Genomic DNA, 24,932 nt, shown 5'->3' on the forward strand with positions numbered 1-24,932 from the left:
TTGGCACGTAGTTTCAGTATCACAAATTCACGTGAAAATACGAACTGAAAAGGCAATACACGATGTAATGGAGTGACTAATAAAGGAAATTGATAGCTTAAGCTGAATTCGGATATAAGACAAGTTCCTCTAAATTGGTTTGAAATTAACTTCTGAAAGTATTAAAACTTAATACTCTAATTGGATTACAAAACGTTCTTACTTGATCCCAATAGGTAATCACTACTAATTCATTTAAATTCACTGGGAATGTTGATACATAATATAATTTATAAATCTCTTATCATATTTGTTTTCTTTCAAAATGAAACATAAAGGTAGGTTTTTACGCTACGAAGTACATTAATATGGGTGCGCCAATCAGGAGAGTGGCGGTTAAAGGAGGCGCTTTATTTTCGTTTGCTGGGAGGTAGGAGCTGGGCGCCGCCGGGGCCGAGGCGGGCTGTCGCTGGGACCTCGTCTCCTCGTAGGAGCCGCTGCCTTCTGACGCGTCCTCGTCGTCATCGGAGAGAGCAGTAGGCTCATGCTTAAAAGCTTCTGCGCGCGGTAGATTCACTTCCACAGGATGCGATATGGTCGTGCGTGTGTGTGCTGCAGTGCTCACAGTTGTCGGGTTTGTCACGTTATGTTTGGGCGCTTCTGTGGTCTTTACTACTTCAACCGTTATTGTCTTGTAGAGCTTATCTTCAGTCACATTGGCGAATGAGTGCGATTTGAAGAACATGTCCGTATAATCAGATGAGTTGTTGTTTGTGACGTTAGACTTCGAGAACTCAAGCAGTTGGTTCTGTAGTTCTTTGGAGAATGCAGAGTTGCACAGGTCATCTGCGCATACACATGTCAATATGAATGTGCCTGAGGAACGTGTCAAGGAGCACGGTGTCTTCGAGGCAGCGGCGCAATGAAGCGACGACGAGTAATCTGTGGAATAAAATATTGTTTTAATTAAATGTTGAGAACATACATACATGTGTCAATAACTTTTAGTTACTTATGTCGTCATAAAGATGTCACATTAGGGTCTGATATACATGCTAGCAAGATGGTTGTTAGTATTCAGTGTGACACCGGAAATAGTCCATATCGCGGTTATCAGGGCATTATAAATCTTGTTCGCACGCCGTGGTTGGGGTTGTGACATTAATATTATTAGAGCATTACGAGTACCTGCGTGTGTAGGTCTAATGATTTTGAATAACATCATAGTTGATGACAGCAGTCACTGAGTATTAAACTTATGACTCATTTCAGCAGTATAATTATAATAGTGGATAATATTTCTAGAATAATAAGTTGTACGAACTTGGTACGACAGCTGAGGTAGCGCACAGCGGGCGGTCGCCGGGGCATTCCACCGTGGCGTGGCAGGCGGTGCCGTTGGCGGCGCAGTGGTAGCAGCGGCGTAGCGCTGCATCTAAAACAAAAACATTACAACACAAAATACACGTAGCTTCTAACCTCGGATCATCCCAGTTTCCTTTAGTCAACACATTAATAATAAATGTGTTCCTCATAATTAGCCATATCCAAATAAACAAGCCGAGGAGAAAACAGAAATTGTGGAAGTGTGTGGCTGCGGCCAACCAAATACATGAATAATGAAATGGAGAATCCGAGAGTTCCCAAGGCGGTTCCCTACGAAAACATAATTATAGTTACACAGCGTCATGTAATTACAAAGATAGGAGGATCCTTAAAGTTTATTCAGTAGACGGGGATAGAATAAACATGATATATTATGTATTAGTTAAGTAATTGCTTACAGGCCCGGCGTGAGTCGGAAGCGCTGCTTTGACACAGCACTTGTCAGACAAACAGAGTTGTTTTTGCGCCGCGGTGTGAACCCTTCCTAACTTCCAACAACTCGCCAACTTCGCAGCTATCAGACGTATGTTCGTGAGAGCTCGTGGCTTCCTTAATATCTCTCATTGTCCCGCGCCACCTTTGTTTGTGCTTCGGAATTAAACTTAACGAGCTAGACGGGCGCAAACTTATGGAATAATGTTTATAGCTCTACCAAACGAAAAGTTTTGTTTAACAAGCCTTTACTCTCGCACGTGACTGAGTTCGTATCAATATAATAGTAGACAACCAAAGAATCAGCAGCTTTCATTATTATAAACATCAATCATCTTTTGAAATAAAACATAACGAGAAAAATACATTTTTATCTATTCACAGTAAATCACGTATTTTATAGCCTAAGTAGATTATACCTTTGCGCCAATGAAATAAAATTGCCTCAATAAAACTTAACGGCGTATCGCCATTCCGCAAAACCTCTTTCCATATCATTAGCTAAATTGGAGGTAAATACAATTTGGGAATATTAACACACTCTCGGCACTGGAGGCATTTTACACAATGGTCTAGACAATTAGTGGATTTAACAAGTTTGGAAAGTTCCAAAACTACTCGGTTTCAAAGAGATTTGACAGTTAATCCCCCAATTTAACCAAATTTAAATCCTTCCACTCCATTAAAATGCCTGTAAAAGGTATTTTAAGATAATATCCGATTTCAATCAACCTACAACACTGTGAGAAAGTTAAGGCCTTTGTCCAGTAGTGGATTTATAGCTGAAACCACAGAATAACAAGTAGGTATCTACTAAACGAACGAACTGTAAGAAAATAAGTTTTTCCATAGATAAAATTTAAGTATGCAATATTGTAATAAGTAATATCCTGAAATATCAAATATATTTACTTTATTTTTTACAATCTACTCGTACCTACCTCTGAAGATAAGGTCGAATATTGTTTTTCGTATTAAGTTATAAAACAATTGCAATAGGAAAAGTTTTATCAACACAAAAGCCGTACCATGCTATCATGAAATAAGTATACCTATAGATGCTTTCTACCATCAAAATAAATTCAGGCGGGATGCGATTGAACAAAGAAACACTTGTCATAAATAATGATCGCCGAAAGAGTCTGTAAACCCAACACCATTACAAAGGAAAATAATGAGTAGAATTTGTGATTTTGTAAACATCATAAAAAATATTTGGAAGCAAAAATACAATTTTTTTGTACAAATCTATTCTGTTGGCAGGTTTTGAAAAGCACGGTCGACCTCGAATACTTGAAATACAACTCATTGGTTACACTCGCAAACTTTTAGTATGCAATGTTGGGAATATTTGTATTTTTGCGCGTAATATTTGCGCCATTTGTACGTTACCAGGTGACGTGTACCTAGTAGTGTCAGTTCTTTTTTTACTCAAAAATGACCTAACAAAATCATGTTAGAAATATTACATCGCGTCCAATCACTTTTTTCTCTGATATTGCACCGGGTGAGAACGGGGTTGAGGCCACATATTTCAAGCCCTACGCAGCATTTTTGCACCCTTCTGAAATGTAAGGGCCGCCAGTGAAACAAGGAGGCTTTCTCCTTTATTAATCTCCAGAAATGCCTGTTCTATCAGACATTTTCAAAGAAACTGAAGCTCCTTCAAGCAGCTCACATTTTGAGAAAACTTCTTCGAATATCACTGTTAGATAATTATGAAATTAAAAGAAAACATGCCATAGTTTTCTTTTATAAAAAATATCTCAATACCCAAATACAAACTGGTAGGATTTTAACTAAAGACCACTTGAATAAAATATGAAAAATAATAATAAAGGTATCTCACTCAAATCAAGTTATCCTTATGTAAAGTAAATGATAGACAATTAGGTATTTACTAGTTTACTACTTTTGCGTGTTTCTACTTTTGCAGAACTTACAGGTAATGGACAAGTAAGTACATTAAAGTGAATAAAAGAAAACATGTTCATTGTTTACTTTTGTACACGTTCCAGTTCCAGCATGTGTTTTATACTTTTTCAGGCGTGTGAAACGTGGCCTTTAAGGCTCTGGCAATAAGAACTGCACAAGAGCACTCGGTGATCCTGTATATTACTAGACTTGTCGTCGCTAAGGGATTTCGAACCTCGAACTTTTGTAATAATAATCAGAGTTCCGGCGATATTACTCAACTTCACGGCGGTAGGCACGTTATTAAAAATATTTTTAATACAATTTCGTTTCATGCAGTAGCTATTACGTGAGTTTGCAGGTTTAGTAAGTGCTTCATTTCAACTTCATAATCTACGAGTATTCTATTCCTCTATTATTTAAAACAACTGTCCTTCCTGTAGTGTCTGGAAGAGCTCGCTCCCTATCGATAAGACCGCCTAAATTGTGCTACCTCTTTTGAACTTGTATTTCTTTTATATGTAAGTTTTGTGTGGTTAGTGTGTACTAAAAAGTATCTCTAATAAAGACAAATCGAGACCAGTATCTAATGTCTATGTTTTCTATAGCTATACTATCTATTAGATACAAACTTTGTACAGTGCAAACCACCGGAACATTTTAAATGACTCGTCAAAAAAGCGACCGTAACTGTCGCTCGTTTAACGTACCGTAAGAAAAATAGCGCTCAAAAAGACTAAACGAATGAATGTTGAACAATGGAATCACATTCAGTTGTTCGCTTCCTTGATTACAAATTGTTATAATTGAAGTAAAAGTCCCAAAGGTTTAATGCATTTTACTTAATTGTTAGCACAATTCTTTCGACACATAAAATTGGATTATATTTGTAATAAAAATGTACGGTTTTAGGATTTTATCCTTTATTTGTGCTCTATGATGTTGCTTTTTGCCTTTCATATACCTAGGCCAACAAAAAGTACCCTAAAAAGATTCCTTATGAGAGCCTCTCCTCTTAGGACAAAAATGCATTCTATAGGGATACCTTTTTTACTTTTAAGGTACAAACCGTAAAAATATTCAAATTTCTAATCAATTACGCGAGATTTTATCATTCGTATCAAATAACCAAGATATGAAAACTCAAACATCGGGAGACGGTACTGATCAGAAAATATCGCAAAAATTCTCACGCAGTTCCGAGAACTTCAGATACCAAGCAGTGAAGTGATTGAGAAACCATATTGATCGCGAACCCTGATTATTTTTTCAATAGATGTCATAAAAATATAAATGTGATGTGATTGCCTTATATGTACCTATTATGATATAAAAGTAGGTGGTACTTAGTTGAGCAGGTATTATTTAAAATTGGAGAAAAAAATATTTAACGTTTCTCTTCGTTCTTGTTTATGCAAAAAGTTACCTCAGTTATCTTTCAATACTACCTATGTACAGTCACGGAATGAAAAGGTTCGTCAGTTTTCAAATTGATTCCTTCAACGAATCGCGAGCACATATTACCTTTTGAAACTATGTTACAGAATAATCTCGAGTTAGAGAAAATAATCTTTAACTGTTCGTCAGTAAAGTTCAAAATTATTCGGATCAAAGTTGTTTGACGATTTATCTTGTCAAGAAGATTATTATGATTGATAAACTAAAACCTTCTTGTTGGTTCAACCTGCCATTATTATTTCTATTAAATAAAAAAAACTATTGTCAATTGGTCAATGTCATCATTGCATTGCACTGATGGGATAGAAAAATAAACAAGCAAAACCTTATTTGTTAGCAAACTTCATATTTATTTAAATGTTAGCAGCACTGTTTCTTGCACTGTTATGTTGGCAGGTTTGACTCTTACAGTACCTAGTGCAAGCGAAAACCGACACTAAGGTGACGAACCTTTTCATTCTGCGACTGTACCTACTTAAGTTTACCTCGATAGTTGAAAGAGGGATCTTTAGTTTCAAACTATAACCCCGTATGAAAAAAGTTTTATTATCATGCATCCATAAGGCACTGGGATCAGATTTGGGGGGCAAATGTATAATTGCTACATAATATTTAAAGATGTAAATAAAATAAGTAGTTGATTCTTGCTTTCGTTCGAGCTTTTTCTAACACATGGGGAACATATAGGTATATTATGTCGTTGTTTGTAATTAGGTATAGACATAATTAATTTGAGGTTATTCTAGTTGTATAGTAGGTACCTATAAATACCTACTTATATGTATAGGTTCAATGAGCACCCTTAAAACAACATTTGCCGATCGCAATGTACAGAGTACAAATTAATATGGTTTTCGTAGAAAATCAATTATGTGTAGGCAGTTGTATTTATTTGACTGTAAATAGAACTCTCATTGTAAGTTATCAAACGATATATTCTCCAACTTTTCCCAATATTTATTATACACATGTCAATAAAACATACTGAATAGGTACCTAAATATACGAAAGAACTTAACAGTTTTCCTGGAACTATTTATTTGCTCAAGATGAAGCCTATTTAAGGAGTACTTGTACTTTACTTGTACTTTATTTATTAATGATACAATTTAAACGCAAGGAACACGTAACTAATTAAGACAAGCAAATATTTAATTATTCTTGCCGTGAAATATGTTTATACGCTTACAAACATTAATAATTATTATTTACCATTAATTTAAAGAAAAAATTATTAGGTACAGAAAGAATTGATTTTAGTTCTGATAAAAATTATAAGCTCTCGAACTGCTGAGGCTGAGAGCACCACCTTACTTTAACCGTAACTATAAACTAGTTTTATAACCTGTTTTATGTGTGAAGTTTGACAGACTTTTAACGTTTGTTATTGTTAAAGTAAAGTGTTGCAACCCACCCATTAATGTATCAAGTTCTATTAGTTGTTGAGCAAATACAATCAAAAATAAACTTTTAGGGATGATTAAAAATGTTGTTTGTAGAGCTTAATGTTAGCTTTATTTATAGAAATAATTAGCATGCATCAAAAATTCTCACCTTTTTGTTGTAAGGCTCCAGTGCGGACATCCACTACAAGAATGGCGATTATACTCATGAACCACATCGAAGGAAGCATCATAAGTCTTTTGTATTCACGTTACAGTCCACTATCTACGTTAATAGTAACAATTGTTTCCTGCAATCGTTCAATATTTATTAACGATTAATTAATCAAACAATTCGCTTGTTGCGAAATCATATAAGATATAACCTACGTATTGATTTGCCTGACCTATTTAACTTGAATAAATTAAGACATCAAAAAGCCGCCAACGACGTGGAGGTGTGAACAAAATAAAGGGCTCCCATTGTTTGTGCGCCTTTAATTCGCCACCCGACGTCTGCGCCGTTTTGTCGCCGATATTCCTCGCGTCAAATTTATTCAAATTAACACTGAACTCATAAATTCCGACTCTATCATAATCAAATTTGAATAAATCAACTCCCCTTGCCCCAATTTTAAATGGGAATTACTAATGTCAACACACAAACATTTCCACACACGAAAACTTACTTCAAAAGTCCATTAATAACAATATCAAGCCTCGCTAGTATTTTTAAAAAACTTTTTGCTCTACTTATTACAGTTGTAATAAAGCAAAATTACAGTTTTATTTCGCGCACGTGTTCGTCAAAGCGCGCGTAGTCCTCGTAGCGGCGGCGTCTACACCGTAGCAGCCGCGTCTACGGCGCGTAGCAGACTGCCGTAGCTCGTAGCTCGGCGGATTCCCGAACCCGGCTGGACCGGGATGGTGGCAAATAATTCATTGAATTTATGATGTACCGTTCATATTGCTGCTCGGGAATACCTAGCACTGTACGCGGTGGCATAAATAACGAGCCGTGTATACGTAACACGATTTAGAATCCTCGTCGGCGCCTCGCGCGGTGAGAGTATATCAAGCCGAGAGAAGTCTGCTGTCAGTCAGTGGATTACCTGACTATTGTGTAGATTAATGCGTCTATTGCTTTGTGCTTAATATGGCTCTCATTAATGCTGCATTGTGGAGCGCTGTAAATCTTAAAAGCGCTGGTAATTACGGCAACTATAGAAATCACGGTATTGTAGCCGTTGCGGTATCAATGAGAATTGGTATAATGATTTAGCATACTGCGAAACAGTTGCTAACCTGATTTAAATATACGAACGAGATTAGTTTTTGTGGTGGTAACTTACTTTTGATTTATTACTACTTTTTATTATAGAATCATTGGGAAACATATTGTTGGCTTTTGATCAAGTGCATCGTTAATGACACCTTTAATTTTGAGAAATACATTTTGAAGGTTTGGTTTCTTAAAAAAATGCCTCATATTTATTAAAATGACCAAGATGTTTACGTTATCAGATCAGCGTAAAGAGATGATTACACATAAATACAGACTCATTATCTCTGCAACCCTAGAAACACGTAAACACATACTAAATCTTAATTAGCAAATGCTCAAGTGGTCTAATGTTTACAAAAAAAAGTCACGAGCACAGTCCCCGGGGGGCGGGGCGGCGAGGGGAGTAATTATTTACAAATAAGAATAATGTATTCAGAGAAGAGAAAAGATCGGATTAAATCTTCCGACTCAAGGTATCCAGGGATATTGGTAAAGCTCATCACACACTACTAACGTCAATTCATTATGTAAAAAAAATAATGTATACGGAAATGTTTCCATTTAAAAGAAACGATGAGACACCTATTCAAAATCGCTCGAATTTAATACTCAAATTACGCTCGAACTCCATCTGATCTTAACTTATTCTTACTTCTCAGTAATTAATTTCACGTCATTTACTTTTGTCTTTGTACGTGGAAACTTGGGCAACTTAATTAAACTTCTCAACGGAGAGCATTCGTGTTTTGTTCAGATGAACTAACCTTTAGGAAAAGCGGAAAGCGCATTTGCTGAGAAAAGGGATTTAGAGTGATATGCACTAATTCCTTGGACATCAGAGCATTACTTAGCTTTGCAATTACGAACTGCAGGTGTAAAGGCAGACGGGGGATTCTAATAAATCATTCCTTTGGATGTAGGTTCAATTAGGTGCTGCGAAAACGAGAAAGAGTTTCTTTCACGGTGAAAAAATAACACAGACGATTTTTAGGGTTCCGTATGACAACCATATTTGTTAAAACATTTAATATTATGGGCCATTTTTTTGTATAATCGCATACATGACAGAGTAAGAAAGGCCTCTTACTTATTTATGAAGACACTGAACATGATTGAATGGCACGCATGTTCGCTGTAGAAAGTATAAAACTGGGTTTATTGGAATGTATGTGTCGACATTTTAATTTAATCATAGATTTACACAAGAATTATACTTTATAATTATTCGTATTATGTATCAATCAATTGAAAATGTACGGAACTACCCGCTCGCTTGTATCATTCGCACTCGGCCAGTCTTTTTGTTTACGTGTATACAGACAAAGAGAAGCATGTTTTCAGGGTGCTTTTCTAATGTGTTAATGCATACTTTTGGTATTTGTTTTCTTTTTTTCCGAGCTATATGTATAAGTCTATTTTATACTTACAGCTATACACCTTTGATCATTCGTACCAAACAACTTTCTTTTCAGCAGCTGTTACTTTAAGTTTCTCACTATCAATCAAACCTGATTATGCTTTATTTTGGTATTCTCACCTGGTTTTTATTTAACTCTCAAACTCTCTCTCTCATCTCAAATGCCTAACGGCCCTTCACATTATTTAATTACCGTGAACTTTAGCCGACTATACCTAAGACCGTACCAAGAGTGTAATAACTAAATTTAATGTGTCTAGTCCTGCCACTGGACAAAGGCTCGTTTAACTCCTTGAAGTTACTTACGGTAATATATTAAGGCATTATTGTGTCATACACAACAAACAACTGTAAATCTTGTCCCTGGACCTGTTTCCATTAAGCAGGATAGTTCTTAAGGTAAGGCTTAGCGGTCGACGAGGGATGATGTAGGTGCTTACTTACGGCTACTATCGCGATGCAGAACCACGTAGTGTGTCCTTGCCCTAAGCTGGCGCACAATGTAGGAAGAAAAGCCAGCTCACATTATAAAAAATAACCTTTGTAGCTTGTCTATGGGGTATAAGTTAAGTAAGCTTATGAGCTAACGTAAAGTTCTTGCCAATAGATGAACACGATTTATCACGCTGTGGCCTTTTCAGAATCTTACTAATTTTCAGGTAAAACTGTATTGTATTCAAACAATGCTTTTCTTATCAATAACAGTAAAAAGTCTGAAAACGTACGCCTCCACCCACCTACGTATATCTAAGGAGATAGTTACCTCTGACTGAACATAGAAATATCGTTGCATCTACCTTCATTATGCCAGCTAGTAACAAAACCGCTCACAGGTCTTTCCATCAAGTGAGATGCCAAGAGCTTCCTCGTTGTAGATAAAATAATAATCATTCTATTCAGGTGGGTTTCTTTACTATAACCGATGGTTAATTTAGCTATTTTTCCGGCTGTGGTGGCGCTGCTACGGGCGGGGGAGCCGCCCGACGCATTAATTGGCAATTTCCGCGGCCCACTGCCCGCCGCGATCCGCCGTACATTACTCATCGGCACAGATATCAGATAATGATGTGGCGACGCCACTACAAACTAGTGACCAACAGATGGCGCTGTTACTACTTCACTATGGCACACTCCGCCGCTCATACAAACCTGCATCGCGGTGACGGAGTTTTATATCCTGCCAAGTATATATAGGCAAACCAAGATGGTGTAAATTGGACCTTGGTCCCCGAGCATAACACCCGCTCGGAAGGAAGCACTAACATCTAGCTTCCTTATTGTGGACGAACATCATATCCCACATTGGTGACCCCGACGTGATTGGAACGTGACCTTCCATCACCACCATCTTCGGCATCAGCCTCCGCCATCCTCACCATCTTCGCCACTCCGTCATCAGCTCCAGTCTTCAACAAGCCAGCATCCAGCCTTCAGGGACCATCGCAGATCGCAACCGACCTTCCTGGTTCCTCGGCAGCAAGCAACCGTCACTTCACTGGTCACGGGTACAGCTCTGGCCCAGCTCCACGCCCGACCATCGAAGACGCCTCCGCTCACTATCCCGACTCACCGTGGATAGAGCACCGCAACCTGCTCGTCTCGACTCACCGCAGACTTGAGCACACTGGCACTTGTAAGCTCATCACGCACAGACTGCTGAGCTCGTCCTGACGTCATCCACCTCCGGTTCTTCCGGGGGGAGTGGTGTGGCGACGCCACTACAAACTAGTGACCAACAGATGGCGCTGTTACTACTTCACTATGGCACACTCCGCCGCTCATACAAACCTGCATCGCGGTGACGGAGTTTTATATCCTGCCAAGTATATATAGGCAAACCAAGATGGTGTAAATTGGACCTTGGTCCCCGAGCATAACACCCGCTCGGAAGGAAGCACTAACATCTAGCTTCCTTATTGTGGACGAACATCATATCCCACAATGACGTTGCCAGACTTTGACTAGAGGGGATTGACGATTCGTTATCAACAAGGATTTGATTAACGGTCAATGAATATGTAGATTATATGAGTATACAGGAGAGAATATTTAATACAGCAGGTAAGAGTCGGTGTCACGATAGTAATGTCCAATAAGGTATAATTTGTAATCAGATTTAGAAAATAACGCAAATAAAATTAAAGTCATAGTAGCCGAAGTTATAAAATGATCACTAAAATTAAACTAATGAATCTCATTTCGTCTTAATTGATAAAAAATGCATATTGCTCTTGCACAACAATATGTAAAGTAATTTAATATTTAAATTCTTAGCAGTTTATAACTCTGCAATACGTGGTGCGACACCCGTAAAATATTCGCCTCCTGGGAAGAAACTTCCGGTTTTATTCTGTGGTTCCTATTTGCCGGAATAATTGCACCGGAATGGGCTGGGCGTGAACATTGCATTGGACACTGCTGTGATACAAATTATGGCAGCGACGTATACAGTACTACGACGGATATATTAGAAGTTATACATAGGTACAGATATAATGTTTTAGATTATATAAACGCATACATTATCATCAAAGGGCTCTTGATGATAATGTATGCGTTTATATAATCTAAAACGGTGTGTCTTGTTATTTTCTAGATATTTAAGAGATGACCTCCTGTCCTATCGATGACCATGATTAGGAATGCAGATTGCTAAAAGACCATTATTTTAGTCATAATGTCCGTATGCTAAATTATTTTGTTGTAACAGGATTCTAGATAATAATCCGTCTATTTAAAGACAATCCTACTTGTACGAAGTTGGGACGTGTCATAGGGCGTGTATTACAATGATATATGTATACTCGTATACGCGATTAAAACTGTCAATTGTAGTAAATGATGAATAGTCCCCGAATGACTGATTACTTTGAACTTGGCATGTTAATATAAATAAGGTAGCAATTCTCGTTAAGTACCTACTCAATTTAATATAAATTAATTACATGACATTGATGATAGTACCTACGAGTATCTTGGTGTCATTTATTTCTAATTGTTTTCCATAAATACCTCTAATAGCTACAGTATACTACTAAATATACATGCGATTTCGTGCTTAATAGAAACACAATAAAAATAATAAAGGTTATGACAAAAATAATACGAATCACTAAACATTGATAACAACATAACAAAGCGCCACAGCAAATGTATTTATTGTTCCAAATAAATTGTAATTAAATATATTCTGGCGATATTTATCTATTTTTCCGGATTTTCCCCATTTACTGAATGCCCCAAAGATTTATGGTGGCATTTTTTCTAGTATGTACTATCGAGGGCACATCAAGCTGACCACTGTGATACTAAATGTAGTTGTAATAGGTGTGGATTTGCAATAAAAATGCTTAAGCCTGATATGCCGGACTGTACGTAATCTGTTCATAGTCGTTTGGAATGTTTCCAAGGCTGATGCGCTCGCGACAGCGCGGCGAGCTGCTAAGTGCCCCGGGACATTATGCTCGTATGATTCGGGAAATGACGCTCGGGCAGGCGACTCTTGAGTTACAACACTGATAAATATCCTTCTTTCTTGTCGTCCGAACATTTGAATAGCAGCGACTACATTATTTATGCTTGTGTCCCTTCGGACGGCTATTCCCTTCCTTATTATACTCAGCGTTCAAGTTTGTGTCTTCCTTATTGGGGTCATCCCAATGTTAGTATAGTTACAAACAAATAACAAAAATCTTAATAACAAGAGTTCACAACCAAAGGCAAAGGAGGTATTTATTTATAGGTAGGTAAAAGATATCAGTATCTCGGTAAAAATATAATTACTAACCATCAATCTCGAGGCTAATTAATGTGCCTATAACAAGAGCAATAATCAATAGCCACTTAGCAGTTTTGATTAATGAAATCTACGAAATTCAAGGATAAATTATTAAAAAACTTTGACAGTCGCGCTAGGCCGTCGCTGTCTCAGACACGAGCACGTTTTAAAACAAATCACTTTCAGCGCTGAAGCGTTTGAGTGCTTAATAAACTTGGTAACATCCCGTTTTAATAATGAAGCGCGTCGCAGTCCCGAGGGCGGTGTGTGCCCCGGCGACACACACGCCCGGGACCGACAAACAATTCACGTGTCGCGAGGACTTCGCAAAAGGTCGTCTTGATTGAATTGCATGAAATTTTCGAGTCCTCTTCATACATATTTATTGCATATTTCACTTCACGTCTGTATTTTTATATTGCAAACTTCGTTACTCTCGTATTTATGCTCGCGATCCGCTGTGCGAGGAGATTAATATTTAAGTTGTTCATCCATCAAATAATGTCGCTGCCAGAGCTCCACTGTTTCAGTTTTTGAACAAACTCGAAAGATGTGAGCGACAGCCTGCACTCTGAAATATTATCCGAGGCTATTCCCATTGTGTATACAGTGGTTTTTCAGGTCAAAGCTTAATTACTAAAATGATCATTTAATTTTAAACGAATTATAATCACGCATAATTTATTGGCTCCCAAAACCATTGACGCCGCAGCATATCTACAACGAACCTAATATAATTTATTCAGTGCTATTATTATTTTAATAGCGTTCGGTTATAGCATCAAAAACCATCTCATTATAGGCATGTATTTGACCTTTACTGTCAATTTTCATAGGTATCCTTACGTACCTACTATCGTAAGATGACGTGTTATATTCTTTTGTATACGTTACTTTTAATTCATTAGTATTATTATGAGTTTTATGGTTTTGACAGGGATATTACAGATTTAATAAAAAGTTATATAACGGAAAACTGCAACAATGCACTGTGTGTTATTTTAATTGTATTCGATTCCAACATCGAAACATTTATCTCGTAAGATAAGAAGACTGAAATATAAAATGAAAAGAATATTCGTAAACTCACAATACAAGATCGTGCAAGCACAGAATATAACATATTCCGCTCACGGCACGTTAACATTCCCCATTCGATTACCGTACCTATAAGCTGGGTAATCCGATTCGCAGAAAAAGCAATTTAGTGCAAATAAGGAAATGTAGCGGAGAGATGAAAATGAAATAGAGTCGCGATCGTCTCGAGGCAGTTTAATCAGGCGACAGACACGGCGCGGGCGGACCTAACTCCGCCGGCTAACGCAATTACACGCGCGCCACAGACTATCAGGTGCAGTGGGACAAATGACAAACACGATTTTATATTTCATTAATTAAGTTTACCATGGACACCATGTTCATAGCATACAATATTAATAAATCAACATTTCGCCGAACGGATAAAGCTGCAACTGACACGTGACTGAGTTTGTTCTTCTCAGAAACCGTGATAGGATTATAAGCCCAGTATAAAATTAATTTTCATAATTTATATTGCAATGATAATATTCTGTAAACTCATTTTGAAATCATTTTGAATTTGAATGAAGAAACAAGCTAAAATGACTGATATTAATTTAGCAAACTAGAGCTAACATTACTTTTATTTCAAGTTTTTACTCGTGTATTAAATTCACTCTTCTTCAACCTTCACATCAGCACCAAACTGCACTAGAAAACTAATGTACCGCCTCGGAATAAGGTTATATTGTAATATTACATTTTCCCTTAAAAATTCTACTTTTAATACCTACTTTCATATCTCAGGTGAAACTTTTCACGATGGCATCATTAATTATGTCAGTACATGTATAATCCCAATTTCTCATTACAGCGCATTATGAACTCATGACGTCGCGAGCCAAATAGACCAGCATGTTTTATGTGGTCGTATAAATAATATAGTAATATAATGTGTATAATAACTAATGAATCACCAAGTAAGTACATCTTATACTTAAATAAATAAAAGGAAAAGTGTTTGCTACTGCGATTAAAAAGATAACTTTCCAAAAAATACTTATACTTATGTATAGAAAATAGCTCTATCGTCAAATAACCTTTCCATCCACACACATCTAATAGTTAATAATAACTTCTTACAAATCATATTCTTTGCTATACGAGTATATAAATAAATTATTAATTATCTGACCTACTGAACACGCCTCTCTGCGCAATTTTCCCGCTTTGCCCGGGACATTAGTGATACTCTACTACTCGTCTGCCTTAGTAGCCGGACTTTGGGAGTTCCACTATTACACTATAAGCTGATTTTATTAATTTCAAAGAGCTAACAGAGAAATATAAGGCTGAATCCATTTGAATTAAGTTGGTAAAACACAAAAAAGTGTAATTTTCAACTTGATATTGAATTAAGGACACGATAAATTAAATTATATTCAATGTCACATAAAAGGACATAGAGAAAACCTTCTGATATTACAAGAGTAACTTAATTAAAGGCCAAGAAGCTTACAAAATATGAATATTATTGGAACCCTGCTGTTAACGTTAAGTAGGTACCTATACTTACATCCAATGACATATTAAGATATAAAAAAACATCTTAGCTTACATCAAAATACATAGAATCGTTAAAAACAAGAAGTATTCCTATCTTATTCAGCCTCTAAATAAATAAAAGGACTTCTTCCAACTAAACCTAAAGCACCTACGTAAAATAAGAACCGGAAAAGTGAGCACGCAAAAAATAAAAGCGTGGTCATCACATCATTTGTGGACTTAACGAAGTGGACCGCTTATCCCACTTACAAAATAAGCGTGAACGCGGCCTTTAACGGCAATATTGGCAGAGGGTTGGGCATAAAATTTCGTTGCCATATCGAGTAATTTCACGATAAATTGCGCGATTTGTCAGTCAATTGGTCGCGCTAAATTCGCGCTGTCGCTCCGATGTCGCTCGCGTCCTGCATTTGTCATCTCGTCTCATAAATCGGGGAGTGGAATTATTGATGGCACCACTTTAGTTGGTATGCGATTCAAATTACCGACGCGCACTTATCGGATTTGATTTACACATGTGTCACGTTACGGCACATGAATATAGCTGTTCAAACTATACATTATATGGAAGGGTACCTCCTACGACATTTAAAATGTTATCATCTTGTACTATGTTTTTTACCAACTATCATAAAAGTAAAGTAGTAAGACAGGGGTCTTAACGCGACGTTTATTAAGTTACATTATGTACTAAAAATATCATAAAAGTGTCTATCCCAACTAATATTATAAATGCGAAAGTAACTCTGTCTGTCTGTCTGTCTGTCTGTCTGTCTGTCTGTTACGCTTTCCCGCTTAAACCTCGCAACCGATTTTGATGAAATTTGGCATAGAGATAGTTTGAGTCCCGGGAAAGAACATAGGATAGTTTTTATCCCGGTTTTTGAAACAGGGACGCGCGCGATAAAGTTTTTCTGTGACAGACAAAATTCCACGCGGGCGAAGCCGCGGGCGGAAAGCTAGTAAGTTCATAAAAACTAGTCTCGGCTTACAACCTAATTAATAGGTAAAGGGCAAATAAGATTTCAGCATACCGTTTTAGTAAGTATGCCGTGCTTTTTTCTTAGATACCTACTAGGTACTTAGATATCTTAGTGCCCAGCCTATCCATCGTATCTATCAAATTTTTGATAAGGTTGGTAATCAGTTAACATTATAAGATTTGGTGATTATTAAAAAAGCTTAATTTCTGATGGTGCTTAACACGCCTCTCTACAAAGTCTCAAGAAGATCTCGATTTCAAATTAACACCCTCCTGCCAAAAACACAAACACACAAGTTAAAGTAAATCCGCTTTTGTTAGAAAGTACTCCATCAAACCAATACGGTAAGTGATTCCAACTCCTCCAAACTTTGAGTTTTGGGCCGACAAACAATGGAGGATTATTGCGTGTCCTACTTGTAATTATTTTAAAACGATAACTGAAGCAAGGTCATCGAGCCCAACACCTTCAAAAGCAGTGTTGTTTCAATCTTGTTTTGTTTTTGTTTTGCTTCACACCTGTCCGGGTGTCTGTCTGTGGGTAATCAAATTATACAAGCTGAATTTACCCACTTCCCAAGTTGAGCTTACAATGTAGATAATATCGTTCATGGTGTTATAAAAGCCTGATGGTACAGTTGGAAATTTAAAGTAGGGTAGAGTATGAATAGGATTTTAACAGATTATTTTAAAATAGAGTTTTAATCCTTCATGCCGTGTTTCTAATATTCTCGCTTTCTCTCTCTATTTTGTTGACAAATACCTACTTATATTTATATTTTACACTTAATAGTACTCAACTATACCTGTAGTTATACGATATGATTTTATCTTGAAGCCACCAAGTTAACATCAATTGATGAATAACGATGCCTCATGTAGGTTCGATTTCCAATGCTCCCAAATGGAACTATTGAAATTTTCGATGTCCAATGCCCCTATAGGCACATTGAAATAACCATTTATGGCACTATACAAACTAAATCATACACAACATTATTTTTGTAGCCTTAGAAAGTGTTATAGTTACGTCCCAAAAAGAGGTCAGGCTAACAAATAACCGTTTATTACTATAGTTTAGGGTCGGGATTATTGGTTCGGTTTTTGTGGGAACAGGGCAACGATCAATAGATATTCAGCTAGCAATAAGTGATGTAGAGTTTTAAATCAAAATACGAAAAATGACTTTGTTTAAGACAACGCAGATTGATTAAATAAGTCGTCTGGGTAGGCGTCTAACCTGAATTAGTAAAGTAAAACATAGGTACTAGACGTTAGTATTACTCGTTGTAGCAATCAACTCTACATGTATACCTGCTGAAGAAGAAAATTACAAGATTAACACGAGGAGAGCGAATAAGACAGTTGACACGTAGGCGTACCTTCAGCAATCTGGAAAATCAACTGACGATTACCTTACTACACAATCACATTTTATCGCTTATTTATAAGCTCTGACGTGTCGTTTATCTGAGTTGTAAATAAGCGCATCGCGATTAAAAGCAGGTCAGTGATTCGGAACGGTCGGCGGGTTGGCGTACAACGCTTCTACACGACTGGAAACTGCCATCCAGGGCCGAAGTGCGGGGAAATCTGAGCAAGTAGGTTAAACCTATGTGCTATAACCTCAAGCAATGTTATCAGACTTTGTGATCGTTTATTGAATTATGCACAATATTCATTGTAATTTATCATCTTAGTAATTTATTCATTAATTTTCCGAAACTGATCTAACACAAATGTTTTGGGAAATTATATATTTTCTTCTTTTTCTTTTTTCAGGAAGTAAATAAACAAAGCGCATCATGATCCGGGTCAAGTTTACTAAACAAGTAAGCGTAAGCCCGCTTGACTACACTTTCAGTGAAATGAAATTGCATTTTGGGCTAAGTGCACAGCTGCGTACGGCTTAACCCTTACGACCCCATTCTCTGTTGTTCCTTTCAAATGTTCCTAGAATATACACGCGTATTTCGAATAAAATTGCTTGAAATTTATATAATAAGAATTGGTAAATAAATACCTACCTACATACTCGTATTTACTCAATGAATTTTAATTTTCTAACTCTACATTATAGCAATTTAAAGTCCGCACAATAGACTTATGTTATTTTGTTAACAAATAAGACTCACCAACATTATCTTAATTGCGAAGTGATAAGTGAGATTCATCTTGAGATCGCAAAATCTTGTAATAGATTGTTATCAAAAGTATTTTTTTCTAGTTTTAGCTTACTAAAACACACGGCGAATAACAAAGGTCAGACCCTGGCTGCGGTTATGGCGGCCCTGGCTGGCTCTCCTTTAATTGATTCGACGCAGGATTGCCTGCCCCACTGCCCAGAGATAAGCGGACATTTTTAACCAGTCCTTTGTTTAAAAAATGAAGACTTCTCGTGCTGGTTTGGGACTCGGTAAACAGCAACCCTTTTTTCGGCAAAGCTTTCAGGAATGTTGTGAATAATTTGTTGGCTCCGGAAATTTTGGAAATTTTAATGGGTATTTATTTTCGTTTTGCAGGACCTTGGGACTGAAGCGTTCTGTTGTAATTCGATATTTTATTAAAGGTAAACAAAGTCTACCTAGGTAGCTACTTTTTAATTAAATTGTGTCAAAAGTAATTAATTAGGTAAGTATCTGTTTTATATGAAAGACAATTTCCACTAATAACCTAAAGACATCGCGGTGAAAAGCAATAACGAAGACAAGGTACCCTTATCGTTGCAATAAAGTATAATGGAAGACGTCCGCTATTTACAATGTATTGTAAGTGGCTCCGCAGTTTTATTGGAAGTGAAACAATGTGTATCATGGCAGATACCATACATCAAAACTAAAAATTTCAATAGTTCCATTTGGGAGCAGTCGGTCCACGTTATGAGCTGTAAAACATCTTCAGTCTTACAATGTTGCACGTTGTTTATACCCAGCACAGACTGTATACCTAAGCGCTATTTACCTTTAATAGCGGCTGTATTCAGCAAATGCTCACACTTTATGGCACTTCCACGGGTTGCTCCATTATTGTGGTACCAATCTGTAAAACAATTTCCAATTTGGAAGGGTGAAATTCGATTAAGGTGGGATAAAGCGGTCGATAGAAACACCAGAGGGACACAAAGGCAATTTGGGCAACACATTTGCGACAAATATTGAGTTGCGGTAATGGCATAACATCAATAATAAGTAATTTAACCGCCATGAAAACCTAATTACTTACCTACTGTTAATAAATATTTCATTATTACGGACGACGTTGATAAAAATTAATTTGTCTTTCTACGTTTGATTGGTACTAGGTAAGTACTTATTGGTATAAGCAATTCGCTTGAGTGATTTACAGGATCTAGGTCGAGCCTATAAAGTGGATTAGCATACTATCAGATGAACAACAGGTGAGATATGGTTGTCAATTTGTCTACTCGTATGTAATTCGAAGATAAGAGGTAGGTAATACATGGATGGGTACACAGATTAATTAATAGTATTAAAACATAGAGAAAGGTTATCAGAAACATAAAACATACGAGCAGGTACCTACCTAAGGCTAATAAGTTTTAAGCGCCTACTAAGTAGTATTGGAGTAGGTACTATTGGACTAAGTTAAGTATCCAATAGAGTTAATGAATCTTTTGATTTGTGGTCGCGTAGCAGTGACGCTCAGACCGCTCTTTTTATTGTTTTATCAAAATTTATATTTACATCTAAGTAGGTATATAAGTATGGCATACGAGTGGCACCTTAAACATCAGCGTCAGTGTACTACCTATCTACATGGCAGAACGTTTGCATCACTCTATCCCACTATCCCAAGTCGATTGAGAGCAGGGTTGCCAACTCTACGTATTTTTACGTAGATCTACGTATTTTAAGCCTTCCTTGCAAACCTACGAACTTTAGTCCCAGAATCTACGTATTTTCTATCAAATTTGCAAAATAGGCTGAATGGGCATCGTTTCCTTTACTTTCGCGAAAAAGTTCGATCATGGTTCCGATCACGGTTATTTGGCATGTGGCAAAAGTCGGAACTAATGTTATTTTGACATTTCCCCATAGAAAAAATGCTGTACAGCGCCCCCCTGTAAATGTCACTGACGCTATAAAAATATTTCGAACTAAGATTGTGCTAAGATTTCGAAGGTGTTGTTGTATTTCGATATTTTTCAACTTCCTTCCTTCTTTCCAACAAATATAATTATGTATAAATTTAATTTGTCTGAAAATGATACACAATAAAAGTGTACTTTACTACTTTTAGGGTAATATAAATTGTCGTTTTATTACTTTTACCTTACCCCTACTCTCTTCATTTCACTCAGAAAAAAAAGTACGTAGATCTACGTATTTTCTATATGGAAATTGTACCATTTCTACGTAATTTTCTAATCTGTCCTACGACTTTTTCAAAATCCGAGTTGGCAACACTGATTGAGAGTCAATCGGCTCGCGTCATGCTCAAATATAAAGCTTCCGTGAACATGTAGCGAAGTTTGTATGTTTAGCATTTACAAAGCCTGACAGGATTGCTAATGTTTGGCCAAAAAACGTTTCCCAAATTATCACATCGCAAACAACGTTTCGCAAATTTTCATTTGGCAAATTCTCTTTTGGCAAAGCAACTTATTGCAAACTTTTAATTCGCAAATGTTGTTTTTGACATATTATTGTTTAGCAAATTATTGTTTGGCAAAGTATGGTTTGCCAAATGTTTCATTAGGCAAAAAATATTCACGATAAACTATTTACAAAATAATTTGATTGGTGCATAGATTGGATACAAATTAGCTTGTGGATATTATTTTGTTTAGTGGGTAGTTAATATAAAATTTGTTCTACATTAATTTCCTTATTTCATTCTTTTTATCGAAATTTCCAAACGATTCATTAACAATAGAGGTGATACTAGCGCTCGGCGGCCGCTGCCGCGGCACGCTTCGCTCGCCTTCGCGCATTAAGGGTCACTGTTCTAACCTAACCTAACCTACTTTTTTCTGTAATACCTACTTTTTGCAACCATACTATTTCCTGCAATGTTTTACATAAACTAAATAAATAAAATAAATAAAATTCTTGTGAAAACCATAATCATGTGCCTTATACTTTGATTTGTGGGTAACGGTGGGTAAGTATGTGAAGTGTCAATTTTACCAAACAAATTATTTGGGATATAATATTTGGCAACATAAAACATTTGCTATATAAACATTTGCCAAGTAAAATTTAGCCAAATGATAATTTGACCAAAATGAATTAGTTGCGAAAAGTACAGTTGCTAAAAGTTCATTTGAGAAATGAAACTTTGGCGATAAGTAGTTTGCGAAGTGAAATTTGGCGAAAAGTAATTTGGGCAAACGGAAGGATACCAGCCTGACAAGCTAATACATTCTTTAGATCGTTCACGGTATGCGTGTATGGTGGGTGACTGCTGAGAGTAACAAAACTAACAATAAAATTTAAACTTAAAGTTTTGGGCTGGACACTGTGTACCTACCACGAGTTTACGTTAGGTGTGCTCGCTAGCGAGTACGTCAAAAATCTCTATGAAGATTTTGTTTCTTGAAAGTAGTCACTAGGGGCGCTGCACAATATGTCATACAATTTAAATGTCATTTTTTTACGCAGTCGCTAGCGAGCACACCTAACGTAAACTCATGGTAAGCACACTGATGTATTGGTTTGTTACTGACAAGAAGAAGAGATGAGCTACTCATCTCTGTTGTAACAACTACCTACTTAACTAGGAGGATCTACCCGAGAAAGCAATTTGGTCTAAGTAGGTACCTACCTACTAATGTGAACTGCTTTCGAATGGAAAGAAATACTTACCTACCTAGTTACATTATATTATTTAAAGAGCATTTTATAGTTAATCCTACGTGACTGGGATCGCAGCTTAGACTAGATAGTTGGAAGATACTTTTGCAAAAACAGTTAACCTAATCCGTAGCCATCAAATTGACCCATAACTCGTATTTCTGAATGACACTCGTAAAAAAGATCTTTTCACAAGTTTTAAACATTTCGCGTGCGCTTGTAAAAATCTCTTCTCTCTGTATTCCCTGATAGATAACGTGACGTTGTCTTTATAGGGCCATAAAGTAGTTATTGCTGCGAGGCGATAACGGCGATTTATAACACTTTAGTTGGTTCTGGGCGCCATTTTGAGGGCCCTACTAACACATCTCCTCTTTTCCTGCGTCCGTTATGTAGGCCTATACTCTTGCTTATCTAGGAGGGTGCTGAAATATGAGTATAAACTTTTATATTCACAGCTATTCATGGCAAGGATTTTTTCTTGTCAACGTTGTACTGTAATGAAAAAGATAGGTAAAACCTCATTCAGAGTATTTTTAAAGAAATCGAGAGAAAAGAAAATATGACAAGTGTGAAGAAAAAGCCTATTTTCGTGATTTTTGCATTGCGATACCAGTCAAAGATGAGGCGTCACCTAGTACAGGTAGACGCGAAACGATTTAATAAAATTGTTTTTCCAAGATTTTCTCGAAAAATAAAGGTTCTCGCGCGGTAGGTACCTATTTACCGCGGCCATAGTCATATTATATAATTTACTTATTAGCTTTTCTTTTATGCTTTATAATTCTGGTAGGTATTCAGTAGTTTTGCAAGCATACTTAGGTACCTACCTACTTATCTTCTAGTCTCTTGATAATTTAGAAAGTCACTTAGATCAATTTTATCCAGAGCTTTCTCAATTAATAGAATGATCTCATAAATTAGGCAAATTTTATTATTGACTGAATGACGGCAAAAATATTTTAATTTTGTGAAATTAGCTGCAAATTACTGGCAAAGGGTAGGCGCGTTATATTTCATTGCGAAGCGGATCTGCCGTAAAGTAAATTTTTATAGCGGTGCGGTGACGTAAATATGAATTGTCCAGCGAAATATAAGTGTCCATTGTTCCTGCTCCGCAATGACCGTGCCACTCTTAACAACAGATAGGTTCTGGCGTTTTTATAGCTCTCTACGTAATTAAATGCTTTGTCGTTATTTCATTCCACATAATAATAGTAACTCTAGGTAAGAGGTAGAACTACCCGATAGTATGAAGTAACATTAAATTGCAAGTTGCAGCCTAGGTAGGTAGGTACATAATAATAAAATAACTCTTGAAGACAGTAGGAAAAGTATGAGCCGTAGCCTCAGAATCGGTAGAACGATTGCGTCTTAAACGTCGTATGAGACGAAAATCTCACTACCGTAATCAAATATGTGGTCAATATCGCCCAGTAGATAACGGAATCTGGGATCACCACACGGTCCCTAAACTTCGCTCCGTCGCGTCGCGTCGCGTTCCCGTCACATAGTTTAATTTTCATGTTCGCGTGATTGCCGCTGCATTCCCGTCCAGTTGATCAGTTCCCGATCCAGTTCGTTGATCCCATGAAACTACATAATGCGTTGGAAACTACCTACCTTACTTAATGCCTTTTTTACACAAGTTTTATACAACCAGTAATGTAAAAACTAACTTAGTATAGCCATTTTTTGTGACTCAGTTTGGGAAGCCCTGCCATAAAGTAGGTATAAGGGATAGACTATTCTGTACTGAGCTTATGGGTATTTCGCCGAAACAGTAAATTTTCTGTGTCCAGGCAGGCGAACACATGTTTTTTTATATCTATCTGTATAAAACTATTTTTATGGGAAAGTTCATCAAAAGTTTTATTTGTTTTTGCTATTACAATAGCAGAAACTACAAATAATACCGTAGAAAAACTTAATCAAAAGTCGTTTTTCTAATTTCCTTGTCATGTCCATTACTGTTGTTTGCCAAAATGAAGGCTCATTATAACAAATTGAAGCGTAATTTAATTCTAAGAGCACTCTCTTTACATTTGAGAAACGTTTGGCTATCGGAAAATAAAAACTTTAAATGTCAAATACTTATAGGAAGAAAATAAAGTGAAGTTCTTGTCCAGGTCAAAAGTATAATTTCCCTGGGTCTTCGTTTCGACCATTGTTGTAACGAAACGAAAATTAAACTTAGAATGGAACGCACTGCACCACTACACTCGGCCATTTCGTCCCAAGAGGCCATTGAGGCAGGACAGCACGTCGTTGATCAGTTTTGCGACAAATCGCATAAATAGGTCCCTCCTTGGGTTTTTGTTTACTAAAAAGTCAATTTCTTTGGACGGTTTTTTGCAACTAAACAATGGATTAATTTTATTGTTTATTTACACAAATGTAGTGTCTGTAGGGGTAAACCCATGATTTAAATAGTAAATGTATAGGGTAAATAGGTTTTTGTCTGTGGTGTCTTTTAGGCATAAATCTAATTTCTTTGGTCCTAATTTCCTTGTTTTC

General features: G+C 36.8%; 1 protein-coding gene across 1 annotated transcript; it reads right to left on the reverse strand.

Moving 5' to 3' along the window:
• Positions 1–325: 325 nt before the first annotated feature.
• On the reverse strand, positions 326–7,404 carry LOC114351562 (uncharacterized). Its single transcript, XM_028302824.1, has 4 exons — positions 7,334–7,404; positions 6,724–6,862; positions 1,304–1,414; positions 326–921 (listed from the first exon to the last, which is right to left on the reverse strand). The coding sequence occupies exons 2-4, from the start codon at positions 6,803–6,805 to the stop codon at positions 326–328; spliced, it is 789 nt and encodes a 262-aa protein (XP_028158625.1). The 5' UTR covers positions 6,806–6,862; positions 7,334–7,404.
• Positions 7,405–24,932: the final 17,528 nt, after the last annotated feature.

The sequence above is a fragment of the Ostrinia furnacalis genome, unplaced genomic scaffold (assembly GCF_004193835.3).
Source record: "Ostrinia furnacalis isolate ACB-3 unplaced genomic scaffold, ASM419383v2 OfSCF1160, whole genome shotgun sequence".
In the NCBI taxonomy this organism is placed as follows: Eukaryota; Metazoa; Arthropoda; class Insecta; order Lepidoptera; family Crambidae; genus Ostrinia; species Ostrinia furnacalis.